The sequence below is a fragment of the Anastrepha obliqua genome, chromosome 5 (genome assembly GCF_027943255.1).
Source record: "Anastrepha obliqua isolate idAnaObli1 chromosome 5, idAnaObli1_1.0, whole genome shotgun sequence".
Classification (NCBI taxonomy): Eukaryota; Metazoa; Arthropoda; class Insecta; order Diptera; family Tephritidae; genus Anastrepha; species Anastrepha obliqua.
Genome location: NC_072896.1, coordinates 55,249,396 through 55,263,450, shown reverse-complemented (window position 1 = coordinate 55,263,450; position 14,055 = coordinate 55,249,396). Strand labels below are relative to the sequence as shown.

The 14,055-nt window shown below is 37.2% G+C and overlaps 2 protein-coding genes and 1 long non-coding RNA gene across 3 annotated transcripts in view; 2 read left to right on the top strand and 1 right to left on the bottom strand.

The window, feature by feature from the left end:
* Positions 1-1,515, top strand: part of LOC129248768 (sodium channel protein Nach) — a 36,117-nt gene extending 34,602 nt beyond the window's left edge. The window contains exon 8 of the mRNA XM_054888384.1: positions 1,247-1,515. Within this exon, the coding sequence (XP_054744359.1) occupies positions 1,247-1,515 (269 nt within the window). The remainder of the gene's footprint in view (positions 1-1,246) is intronic.
* Positions 1,516-5,214: 3,699 nt separating this feature from the next.
* LOC129249244 (uncharacterized) lies at positions 5,215-11,255 on the top strand. Its single transcript, XM_054888937.1, has 6 exons — positions 5,215-5,478; positions 5,580-5,870; positions 5,959-6,146; positions 9,598-9,684; positions 9,752-10,531; positions 10,598-11,255. Exons 1-6 carry the CDS (start codon positions 5,352-5,354, stop codon positions 11,141-11,143), a joined length of 2,019 nt encoding a protein of 672 aa, XP_054744912.1. The 5' UTR covers positions 5,215-5,351; the 3' UTR covers positions 11,144-11,255.
* Positions 11,256-12,865: 1,610 nt separating this feature from the next.
* Positions 12,866-13,759, bottom strand: LOC129249458 (uncharacterized). Its single transcript, XR_008582656.1, has 4 exons — positions 13,649-13,759; positions 13,486-13,579; positions 13,051-13,196; positions 12,866-12,988 (listed from the first exon to the last, which is right to left on the bottom strand). It is a non-coding gene; the product is annotated as an uncharacterized LOC129249458 (long non-coding RNA).
* Positions 13,760-14,055: the final 296 nt, after the last annotated feature.

Here is a 14,055-nt window from a genome sequence, read left to right as displayed (position 1 = left end):
ATTTGTCTAGTGGTACAGTTGATGTTGGAAAAAATGGTGCAACCGTCACGAGCCGATATTGACATCATCGGCCTTAACAATCGTGCAGAACTAACAGCCTCTTCCAAACTGGATAAAGCGGCAAAGCGAATGGGTCTGGTGGTGAACGAAGACAAAACGAAGTACCTCCTGTCATCAAACAAACAGACGGCGCACTCGCGTTTCGTCACCCACGTCACTGTTATGATTTCGAGGTTATAACAGACTCCGTTTATCTACGAACCAGCATTAACATCGATGTCTGCCTTGAAATCCAGCGAAAAATCTCTCTTGCCCACAAGTGCTACTTTGGACTAAGCGGCTACGTTGACTGGGTCACGTCGTCCGAATGGATACAAATGCTCCGGCTCTGAATGCGGTATCCAGTGCAGTACCAGCTGGTAGTAGTAGAGGAAGAGGAAGGCCCTTTCTAGTCTCGAGTCATTTTTAAGCAATAGTCAAATTATGCGGTCTCGAAGGAGAACAAATCTTCTTGACAACCGAATGTGCACTCAATATTAAATATATGCTGGTCCCACAAGTGCCCAAGGATGCCTCTACCTCGCTATATGTCACATGACGAACTTAGGTTATCAATTGATTGGCGCACAGCATCGATTGTTTCTGGCACAACAACCGTTCACGAAATTCATCCTGCAAGAGTCGACGGCCACATTGGAACCAGCTTTTCACACTGGCTTCAACGTCAAAAGTCGAAGTAAGTAATAGCACAAAAATTTTCACGAATTATTTCCATCTTTTAGGAGAGATGAATTTTTGAATTCACTGAGAAAATAACAAATAAAGCTTGTAAAAGAAAAGTCATATGTAAGTTTGTGCCAAAAAATGTCAATCTTTTCCATAAAAATATCTAATTATAGCTCATCATACGTGTGTTTCAAAGGCGCAAATTTAAAAGGCTACCCTCATACATATATCGCTCACTATCTAGAAGAACGTCATAACCCAAAAAAATTCTTTTAGATGTGCATAATTTTATGACGTATCTATGTCCTGCTAGGGTTTCAAGAAAACAATGATGATGATGATAAGAAATATGTCTTTATTTTTACTTAGCGAGACAAAATAAATTAAAAACTTCGAAGTAGTTTTTCTCCAAATTTTACTTTCTTTTGAGTTTTGACGTTCTTCGCACAAACGAACGATATTTATAAGTGTTTGACTTGAGTAAAAGTAAAACTAAAAGTTTCTTATTTATCTTCTAAAGGTAGGTTTGGCGGAATCTTATCGCTTTTTTACGGCTTTAGCATACTAAGTTTCATAGAAATTATATACTTCATAAGTGGAAAATGGTTTGTACTCATAAATAAGGCATGGCAGTTAGCGAAAATGCGGAAGCAACAACAAAGTGCGCTAGCTTCGGAGAAAAAACCGGTATATACGCTATATTGGAACGAGTTGCAGCCGCCATCAGTTAAGCTCAAAAAATATCCTAAGAATATAATATGGATCAACCAAACTCACGGCAGATTATAAAAAAATGACGGTAATTAATAAACTAAAATGTAAGAATTTATTCGCCATTATTTTGTTGTGTTTTCCATTTGGATTAAATTTAATTTACTTTTCGGAATTTAATTTTATAATCTTTTTTATCAGAAGACAGTTATCTAAAAATATTTGAAAAAAAAAATGTTTTGAATTGTATCCATAGACCGATTGTCGATATTCGCTTCTACGTTATCGAAACGTCCCGGATTTACATGTCACTCCGGCAGCTTTCCCCAAACAATTATGTGGAATGCCTGCCAACAATACCAGGTTTGCTGTTTAGCTACGGTGAAAAAGCAAATTGTGAGGAGAACTTTGGCTACCACGTCACTTGGTGACGAAAATTGAAAATTGAGTCGTTGCTCAGACGGCAACGAAGTGTCATTGGTTGGTTTTTTTTCGTATATCACCAACACAATCTCAGAGATGTCAGCTCATCAACCATGATGGAAAGAATAATGAGATGACGCCTATCGTGGTACCGTTACTTTGCTCTCAGCGAATTTGACAATGAGTTACCTCGTTTTAGCACCAGTATGGCCAGATTACCATTTTCGTAACTTGATTTAACATTTTTTCTTTTTTGTTATTTAGTCTCGGAGTTTTAGTTCTTTCTTCATGGCATTTTTCTACCCTGTTCTAATTAAAAGTAATGTTTATAATTTTGTAAAATATACATTTTTTAAAAACTATATTAGTTCAATAATTCACTCAGTTTCATTTAGCTTTACTTTTTTTAACATCTGGTAGCATTGCCCGCGATTGTAGTTGTTGTTGGTGTTCTTCTGCTTTCAGCAGTCAAATCTCTGTCTCGCTACTGCAGTCTTGCCTGACTTTGGATATAAAAATGCACTAAAATGCCCATTTCAAGAAAATAAAATACCAAATTTGTACTATGTCTTCAACATGCGCGTTTTTTTTTTAAATAAATGTATGGTTATGTACAATTTAATTTATGAGCTTTTGTTAAGAGAAACTGTTTTGTTAAGAGAACGACTTTTTTGCTATATTTGAGGTTATGTAACAAGATAAGGTACTCTTTTTGTAAAAATGCCGTTATAGTTTCTTCAGTAGTTTCTGGTATTTTGTTGCTTATTTTTACTATGATTACACCTCTTACTGCCCTATGTCCCACTAAGGATTGAGGACCGGAAGAAACGATTACACCAGCATGGCTTAAATTCGCATTCAGAAAAATTCAAATACTTTTTAAAATGTGTAAAAAAGTTTTCAGTGTTAAGAAGATTTGAGAGAAAACGATCTAATATTTTTTCGTAACCCCAAAAGGAGCAAAAAATTAAATTTGCACTTTCAAAATATCAAATTTTATAAGAATCAACAAATTTTCACTTTGATATATAAAAAAAGCACTAAATTTATTAACATTGCACAACTCATCCAATGTTACGTCGCGTACTCTCTGATGGGCGCAATCTTGTTTCTATCATTCTTGCTCATCAACTGATTCTGTAAAATTCGCTGAAAGCCGAATAACGGTCTGCTAAATAGCACACACCTGAAAATCTTTTCACCATGATTTTCCGATCACCAAATTCATAAAGTGAGCTCTACTGTTCATTTATCATATCTACATTTATCAGAGCTCATTTGAACGCATGCCTAAAAGACGATATGTAAAAAGCATAAGTTTACAAAGAAATAGAGTAACTTTAATGGGAATATAGACGCAACCCTATCCTTCCAAACACCGTATTTTGTAAACTTTGTGTTAAACCTCGTCCATGATCCTTAACATACTTCACTAAATTGACAGGTTCAAGTTAATTTTAGAGTGCCAAAATAAGTTTTAGAGGTCTTTAACTTCAGATTTTCCATTAAACTAATACAATGTGGCACAAAATAATCATCCTATCGGCAGATTTATACATTTTTCAAATGGCAATCATATCTGACACTTATGAACTGGACATTTTCAGTATAAAACAAACAAGCAATGGAGCGCATTAAAGTGAAAAAAAATTTCCATCACCTCAAAAGCATAAAAAAGTCATAGAAAAACAAAATTGGATGATTCATTTTGCGCCACCTTGCTTGTCGCTGAGGCAGAAATGAGCTCTTAATATAACTAAAAACATTTTACCATTCGAATAATTTTTACTTAGCACTGATTTTGGAAATAAATTTCAATGATTTTTTATCCTTGCTGGGATGGGACATTTACATGGAAGTTCATATAATGAACAGAAATGCAGCTCGTTTGAAAATATTTCGCTATTTCAAATTGTAACCATTTAAAAAATTCACTTTATACGTTATTACATATGCAAATTTTTCAATTGTTTCAGATATGAGAAATGTGATGTATGAGTGCTGCCCAAAAAAGTGCACCAAAAATTTATAAACGGAAGATAAAATTTTCAATGACACAAAAACAAAAAACATAAATCGTTAAAACACTTTTTCAATGCAAATGTCCAATTAAATAATTTTAGTATAAAAAAATCCTATATAATTATCGATATCTCGTAAAGTATCGACCAAACAATTTAAAGTTTATGCTCGGTCACATTTCACACTAAAAAGATTCTTTGCGGTTTTTTGATTGGTCCAATCAGTTGTGAGATACAGGGTGTTCACAATGGAAATCAACAAATAGAAAACTCCCTCGGTATATTTTACAGTTTTTCACCTTTGATAAAGGTGAAAATGCAAGCCAGGCCGCTAAAGTCTTGAATGGTGCTGGTGGTGCCGATAATGTAACAGCAAACTGCGAGCAATTTTGGTTTCGTCGACTCTGTTTAGGCATTTTTGATGTTAAAGAAAATGCCGATAATTTCGATGAAATCACAGAAATATTCGAAGTTAACCGGCATGTTAGTTGTCATAGCATCGCCCTGGAGCTAAAGGTCGACCATTCAACCATTTTCGAAAAAGTTTAAAGCAATAATAATGAACTCCTTAGAGAATGGAGCAATACGTTAAAAAAACGAATCGAGCAAAATCCGTACGTAAGCCCCTAAAAGAAAGTGGATTTTATAGAACGAAGCAGGTCTTCTAAAAATGGACCTCATTATCGGAGCTATATCCCTGTTAGCGGTATCGTTTTAAAGGCGGTGGCGAAAAATTCCATTCTAAATTTGACGAAGAAAATTTGTTTGCCAGCAGTCAAAGGTGTGCAGCCATTTATAAAGAAGCTAGAAGTACTACAAAGTAATAATCTTTTCAACGATGCAGTTTTCAATGCACTTTTATGTATTTATTTATTGGAAATAGCTTCCCGCACTGATCAGGCGAACCATATTAAACATATTTGGCTTCCAGCGATTGCTACCTCTTAACACAATTATTTCGTGGAAGGCGTTTTTCGTCATATGGAGAAACTATTGAAGCTGTAGAACAGTATTTCGCAGATTTCCCCGAAAATGATTACATAGATGGTATACAATTCTGGAGGATCATTGGAAAAAATGTAATATATTAAAGTTGCAGACTATTGTATTGAACAAAAATATTTATTTTTATTTAAAAATTTACATATTTTTATTTTTGCTTCACATACTTTTTGACCAACCTGCACCGGTTTGAAGTTTGCACTCCAAAAAATACAACACTGTGGATAGCTCAAATAAAAAAAAATGTTTTATCTACGGTCTGGCAGCGCGAGGTAGCGAATGTGGATAACCGTTATTTCAAAAATTGCCTTCATACAGTTAAGTACTTAGTTGAAAGAGATCAGAGAAAATAAATTTAAATTTAGTGCAAATATTCGTATTGACTTGTTTATTGTTGAAAATTAAAATACTCAGTGTTGTGTTGTTAACTATAAACTATAAATCAAAAACTATCAACTAAAAACGAAAATGAATTCATTAAGATTGGTCAACTATTTTGAAAAGCAAGCCAAGGTCAGCAGTAGATTGCGAGAGCTAATGGCGAAAGCTGCGCAATATTTATTACGAAAAGATGAGACACGCAATTTTGGTGCTGGTAAGCAACAATAATAATAGATTGTCTGCTCAGAAACAAATTCTCATATAACAAATTTTCTCATACTCAATCAACGACATACTCGAAAAACGACAACACAGCACTCTTTCAGGAGGGTTTAACTGCCACAATGGACGTGTATGAATTGGAAGGTATTTTAGAACAATTAAACTTACGATACCAACAAAAGTGTGCAACACAAGAACTTATGCACACAACTTACAAACATTCGATAGAACTTTGTGTTCAAGTGCGAAATCTCGATTGGAAAGCGCAACTGCATTGTAAGCTGGAGTTATTGCAATTGCAATGTCAAAATGAAATGCGCGAACTGAGTGAAGAGTATGAGGCCGAACGACAACGCAGAAGTGTATTAGAGCAACGACCAATAGGTGAGTGATAACGGGAATGCACGATGGAGAGAATATCATTTTTGCTAAGCACGAAGTGTATTTTTTTTCTTTTTGGTTTTGCTTATAGTTCAAAAAGCGCGGATGGTAGAGGATGAAGTGAGAAATATGCAGGCGAAAATAGAAGATGGGAGAGAACGTGCGGCTGCAGAACAAGCCATATTATTGGAGCAACTGAAAGAGTTGCAAAACGAGCGTAATGCTATAATTGTTTACTTAGTGGAAGCAAGCAAGCAAGTACCTGATTTAGAAACAGAGGTAAGAAACACATAAATATTTAAATTTTCTATATATTTTGTTGTTGCTTAAATTCTCTAGGCAACAAAAAAGTAAATGATAAAGTTTGACCATTTAATTTTTCGCATAAAATAATAAAAATTGAAAAAAATGAAAAAAATAAAACAGCTGTTCTGCTACTACCTTGTAGATAAGCCTTGGTTGAGAGTAGTTGTTTTGTTCTTTTTTTTTTGGAAGACGGTTAGATATACCCATAAATGAAATTTATTTATCATACCGCGTTCAAAATAATTATTCGATATACTTCTTTTAAAAATTATTTGTGGGTACTCCATTTGCGAACCGTATTCTCTTCGTTTTCGTCAAGATCTTCACTAAATTTTCATCGGTATTACGAAAAAATGCCTGTCGCATCGTCTTACATTTACAAGCAGTGCTCCCTACCTTTCACAGCAGTCTCGGATATCTTTTTCAAGTACTTCTGCTCCTTGAGTGAAAGTTTAAATCTTAGTCATTGATTTATGTTCCACTCTGTGCGGCTTCTTGGCGGTTCTTTTTTAACCCTCCTTTGCATATTAAAGCGGCACTTTAATCTGAGGCTGAATCCGACTAACAACAAATATAGATCAATGAACCACCTTAACAGTCCTAAATACATTTGGATAGGTATCCTAGTTCTTTATACACGCTTTCCATCAGGCGTCCTTACTGTTGTTCCGACACTAGAAACTACGTTTATCTTTTATGCAAATACTCAGGTGGGTATCTGGTACACGAGTACACGGCACAAGAATTTTTGAATATGCTGTAGTGGTTTGGCAATATTTGCACAACAAAGCTAAAAAAGTTGGGTTCCATAGTGGCATTGCTATAGCTACAACTTTTGATACTATATTCAAATGTTTTCCCTTCGCCAACCCCGTTACTTATTCTAATGCAGTGCAAAAGTGCAGTGCAGTGCGACGTCTTTTGATTTTTGAGAACCTCACCGAGGATAACCCAACAGAAGAAAGCGAAGGTACTTTCTTCTTCTTGATTGGCGCGATAACCGCTTACCCGATTTTGGCCGAGTTTAACAAAGCGCACCAGTCGTTTCTTTCTTGTGCTAACCGACACCAGTTGGACACACCACGTGAAGCCAAGTCCTTCTCCACCTGATCTTTCCAACGCAGAGGAGGCTTTCCTCTTCCTCTACTACCACCAGCTGGTACCGCATCGAATACTTTCGAACCCGGAGCATTTGTATCCATTCGGACGACATAACCCAGCCAACGTAGCCGCTGGATCTTTATTTGCCGCGATATGTCTGAGTGGTCTTAAAGCTCATACAGCTCATTGTTCCATTGCTTACTCACCAACGTGCGAAGGTCCGAAAATCTTTCGTAGAATCTTTCTTGGGAAGATTTTAAAGCCCATTTTCCACCTTTTAAATGTAATTCTGTGTGAATTTTAAAATGGAATCAATACGTGTAAGCATCAGGTACTTCTCTACGATACTTTTATAGCATCGATTTTTTTAACAAGTACAGTTATCGAGTACAACAGTATTGGGACAACGTAATGAGTTCCTAACCATAACTGAGTGCACTCGTATTTCCCACTTCTGCTTGCATTGAAAAAGGCTAATATCACCATGGAAAAAAGTTCCCGGAACATATTCAGTAAGTTCAAAATATGGTACTCTTAAGTTACAGGTTTTGAAGCTAGCTACTTTAAGCTTCTATGTGCTGGTATTGAGTTCAAGATTCCGCTTCGAAGCTAAGTGGAAGGAAATTGGGTCTCAAAGGGTATCAATGGCATCGCACTCAAGTCCGAAGTACTCCAACGATAACAGAGACAGACATTTTTAAAATGCCTTCGCACTTACTGTCGTCTGCTGCGCCGAGTGGTATGCCACTAAAGCAATTCCTCCTCTTCCTCTTCTGAATGTTTCCTCTGCCAACGAACTACAGTAGCATTTCATCGAAGACAGAGAAGATCCAAGTTCTAATAAAGACTGCCTCTCTTTTCTACTCTCCCTACGTCCAGGGTCGCCATTTTTGGAGCCAGTATCATGTTATCGACTCGTCTTCTAATTATTTTGGTAGGTTAAGGTTAGCTTGTCGGTTAACGATTTCTCTCCATGATAAGTTTTTTGGCACGCAGGACTCCATGCTTGTTTTGTTTTTTTGGTGGTTAAGTGCGTTCGCACTCACAGCGACCGTAGTCTACTGTGTCGTGTGGTGTAGCCACTAAAACACTCCCTCCTCCTCTTTTGGGGGGCCTCCCTTCCCGGAACTGAAATTGAAATTTGAAAAGGTCGAGCCAAGGAGCAACAGGAGATTTGGTGGCTCCTAAGACACTCAGGCTAACCGGAATCATAAAATGGACCAATTCTATTCACCCACGTTTGGGTCCACCATATTTGTTCAGGTTCAGGCTATAGGCTCGTCTTCTTATGTCTCTGTCTGTTAGGCTACGCTTTGTTGTACTGCGTCGAGGTCTATCTGTTTTCTAAGTAATACGCTTTCAACGACATTTAGTGATTTTCGTTTATCCTATTTTGTATAGATATTTACGAAAATACCCACGTCCAGATAGCATCTGATTAATGTAGAAGTTCACCACTCCGAACTGTCTGTGATACCATTTATCTATGTGTGGTATAAATATCGTCGTCGTCGTAGTGCGTCTGCTCTAATTCTATATTTTGCGCTATTAAACGCTCGCGTGTGCGGTTCTCTATACCGTTTGTCGTGCCTTCTCTAAGGATCTATATTTCTCTTCGTTCTCTCGGTAGACGATCTATAGTTGCCGTTGATGATCTGTACTACTGCTTCTGATACCGTGCGGTATGCTGAAGCAACACGGAGGACAGCAGTTCTTTGGGCTGTGGCAAAAATCTTGCGGCGACAATCAGTTTTCTGTCTTGACCATAAACCTTGCACTTTCGTAGTAATTAACGGATGGGTAGTAGTTTGCAGCTGATGGAATATACAAGAATACGAATATTTGTGTGCTGCCCGCTTCTTAGCTGTGTAGTTATTCGGCAGATGCTACGACTGGCTAAGATTGTTTCGCGGGTCTACCGTGAGATAATCCGTTTCTCTGGTTTACTATTATAGTATTATTAAAACATATGACCTCGAAGTTACTAAGGGCATAGCAGAGAGCAGAATTATGTGTAAAGGACGACAACCTATATAAACTAAGATACCCTGGTTAGGTATTCAATGAATATGTTTCTGTCCAATTGGCATTTAATGTGAAAGGGAAGACACACACCACCTCCTCTGCACGTTAAATAAAGGGCTCAAATGCTCAGCAGCCATTTTTTAGAATCTTCATCCATTTTTAGCGGTAATTGTTTATAGGAGAGCTATTTTAAGAGTACTCTGCAGTATCACAAAGTGCCCTGAGCGTAAGTGAGTTGCATAGAGTACGACCGTCTTAGCCCAACCTATTTAGAATGGATTTGTATTCTGAATTTCAGCTTGAAACCATGAAGGACACCGATAATCAACGTATGAAAGAATTGGTTACGCAAAAGCAGGAACTACTTGCAAAACTACATGGGAAGGTCAGTAAAAGATACGCCCGCACTCTGTTTTAATTGAAAAAAAAACTACTTTATTTTTAAATATTAGTTCCGCGATTCCACCACTCTAAGCGATGTGGAGTTGAGTCCAGAGCAACCACAATCAACCACAACAAAGCTTGAAGCACTTCCCAGCCTGGGAAATGTCAACAATGCTATTGTCTGTGATAAGCGTAAAGAAATAAGCTTCATAGAACTTTTCAAGGAATGGGAAACTGAGAGACAATTGCAGTTCCAGCAGCTTAGCTTAGTCGAAAACGCGTCAATCATTATGGATAAGATGTGGACCAGCTTGGAAGCAAACGAACTCAGCGTAGCAAACAATGATATTTCAAATATCACACCACGGTCTATATTACGACGTCCAAGCATTACAGAAGATGAGGATAACAGTGCCGTGATACCAAAGAAACGTGTACGTTTTGCAACACCAGAAATGGAGACTATGGAAGATGCATTTATGTCATCGACTACTTCACGGGCTATTGAAGGTGTGAATTGTGCCGATGAGGAGGAAAGGGAGAATCAAAATCATACCTTTGTGATCGAACAGAATAATTCTTTATTGAATGGTGCTACTGAGACCATCGAAATTTTCAGCACTGGTGAAATAGAAGAAGCGGAACAGATGCGCAAGGAAGAGCTGACGAAGCAAACGCCGAAAAAGTCAGAATTCACTAAAGCCACCAAACTTGTGAAGAAAGCGCGACTATTTGGCTCCCAAAGGTTAAATAAAACTCAAAATATCAAAACCACTGCCGGCGAAAAGCAAAAAATTGAAATTCAAGAATGTCGCATCATCAAGCCGGCAGGCACTAAATTGCCCACTGTAAGCGTTTTTTTCACATCTATGCGATATTCGTTTTTTTCCAAGCTACATTTATGTATTTCACAGAAATTACCCCTCACACTTACGCCAGAGCCAGAGCCAAAAGCACCACCTGCCAACCCGCTGATTTCATCGGCTGCCACTTTGCCAGTAACAACAAATCAGACGTTTAAGGTTCCACTCAAGCCTACAAAGCGTAAATCTCGCAAAATGCCTGATTGTCAAACATTTTTCCGGGAATATCTTGAACAATCATACGAAGAAAATTCTCAAAAGAGTACTGGTATAGATTCAATTCCAATCATTACTGCTGAGCCCTTGCAAGCGACTGCAAAGTATACACCTAAGCGTAAGAAGATAGACATGAATATTGATGCTTTTTGCTATGAGCCCCTTATGAGCCCCAATGAGAGCTGTGATGCTGCTGAAAATGATGATTTTCTACAGTTTGATATGAAATTCAAATTCGATGAAAATCAAGGATTGCTCGGCGATAGCGTTGATGACTTTTTTGGCGGACAAGTGAATGATGATAGAGATGATGATATGTTGTCATTTGACTTTAGTGATGAAAACGTTGAGGAGAACTCTAAAATGGATATGTTTTTCTAAATTTAATTGCAAATTCCAACGAATTTTTTCGTTATGTTTTTATCTTTTTTTTTCGTACAAATATGAATTTAATTTGCAGATTATAAAAAATTGCCTTTGTTCTAAAACATAATTTTTGTTTTTATCAATTTGTAAATCTTATCTTGTAAATATGAATTTTCTTAAGATTTTTTAAAACAAATAAACGAAAACATTTCGTTATATATTTCTTAGTCTGTTTCGTTGTACCCTATGATCAAAAAGTACCGGGAATGTTTAAATAAAACAAAACAGAGTTAAATTTCAGGCAAATTTATGTTATCTCCTTCAAAATATGACTCGATTCAAGCAACACACATGTGCCAACGTTGAACCCAGACCTCTCATGCACCCCTGGTAGGCCGACGAAGGGATGGCCTTCAGCTTCTTCGACGCATTCTCTTTGATCTCCTCTATCGACTGGAATCTTCTTCCACGAAGTGGTAACTTCAACTTGGGAAACAAAAAGAAGTCACACGGGACCATATCAGGTGAATACAGTGCTTGCACGATGGTATTTACTTGGTGTTTGGCCAAATAATCCAATACAATTTGGGCTCGGTGCGATGGCGCGTTATCATCATGCAAAATCCAAGAATTGTTTGCCCACATTTGCGACGTACAGCAAACGTTCAAACGCTTCAAAACAGATAAATAATATTCTTTATTGACTGCCTGGCCCGATTCGCCTTGGCAAGCGAAGAAAACAGTCAACAGTCAACATCACCTTCCCGGTACTTTTTGTAAGATTTGTGGGATGAACTTTAGCTCTTACGTCATATCAGACTTGAGAGCGCAACTGTCTATAGCTTTAATCAGCCATTGATCAGGCAGCCAATTCACACTTGATTTTTGTTTTTTTTTTTTGTATCTCACCAACACAATTTCAGTTTTTGTTAAACGAACTGCTGTCATATCCCTTATTACGTCAGCAAATCAGCTGATTCCTTCAAATTCGCTGGTCTCACTTTTGGATACTGTGCACCGCGGTGCAATACTATAAGCGATCAATTTCCGAACATTGTGTTTTCTGACGAGAAATTTTTTCAAATTGAGGAATTCGTAAACGATAGGGTTTATTTGACCGACCGTTCATACGAGAATTTGAGTCACTGATTGGCCACCAGGAGCCAGCAATCGCCACAGGTAATGGTTTGGGCCGCTCTAACCGCAGATGGGCGCTCTCCAATCGTTTTCATCGAGCCTGGCGTCAAGGTATATGCGAAATATTATCGGGAAAGTATTCTGGAGGTTGCTTTAAAGCCGTGGGCAGACACAAATTTCGGTAGCAGAGCGTGGGCGTTACAACAGGACTCGGCACCTTCTCACAAAGCTCGAGTGAACCAAGAATGGCTCAAAACCAACGTTTCAACTTCATAATGTCCACACAATAGCTTTCAAATTCACCAGACGCGAATCCGATGGAATAATATCTTTGATACATTTTGGAGTGCAAGTTCCGAACTAAAAGATTCACCAGTCTCGAGGCGTTGAAAGGAGCCATTGTCCGCGAGTGGGCCAAAATACCTGTAAATCAATTTCAGGCAGCTTGCGATTCGTTTCTGGACCGTTTCAAAGCCATAGTCAAGGCAAAAGGTGGTCATATCGAGCAAAAATAAATAAATTTTTAATTTTGTATTATTTTCACATATTTTTTACTTTGAATAGAATAAAAGTAATTTTCCAAAATAAATGTATGACCTTTTTAATTAGTTACACTTCGAGTGCCGGACCCTGTATATGTGACGGTTCGATTACCCATCAACATCTGAGACTCGCGATTCACTCCAAGCTGGAATACTAGCACGTTGCTCTTGGCATAGTGGTCTAAAAAGTTATTTTTCCCGCATGGAAATTATTTATTTGCTGATGGAAAGTACTCAACTCACCTTAACGCAATTGCCACAACGAGAAATAAAATCTTAACGAAAGCACTTGTCGCTCATAACTAGGCCTATTTATGAAAAGATATCCAGTAACTTAATTTCCGAGAATTCACTCTCAAAGTAGTAACACTTGCCAGTTTTAGGAACAGCTGATACAATTTTTGGCGGGAAAAATCATTAAAATTAAAATTATTTCCAGTTGAGCTAACTCGTATTAAATTAAATAAAAAAAAAAAAAACAAAAAGACAAATTAAGAAAATAAAATGCAAAACAACGAGCTTAGCAATTCTATTGTTGTGGCAATCACAGCTTTCATCATATTTTCTTTGCTTCCATTAATGCATGCACTCGTATATTTGTATATACATATGTACATACATTTATGTATATACAAATTAGTGAATAAACAAGAAGTACAAGCATAAAACACAAAATACCTTCAATGATTTAGATTTGTATTGCGCAAACTGCAGCAACGGTGACTAGAGGCTGTGATCCAGAAGTACATACCTCCATATCATTGGTCGATGCCTGTTTAGTAATATTAAATCCATAATCATAATAGTTAGAATCAAATGAACTTAATAAATTTTATCTTACATATATTACTTTCAATATCAAGACGCGCACCACAAATAGGAGGAGGAGCTTGGAAACATGAACACCAAAAATTGATCATTTGTAATAACAAATTATTTGCTTCATGACGAGATCTAGGTACTATTTGCTTCAAGAAAGTCAAATTTTGAGCGAACTCAAACGTAACGGGACTTGAAGCAAAAGACAACATAATTTAAAACTAAAGCTAGTTCGTGCACACATTCTTATGCATTATAAGGCAATTCAGAAAATGGCCCTTATTATGAGCAACATTCGATCTTCGACAGTAGTCGAAAGTGCTGATCGAACGAATTTTCACTTGGTATTATGGTGCTCATTCGTTGAAGAATAGGACTATTGTGAATTTCGATCGCTCGACGCATTTACAATAGATAATTTTTCTCAGC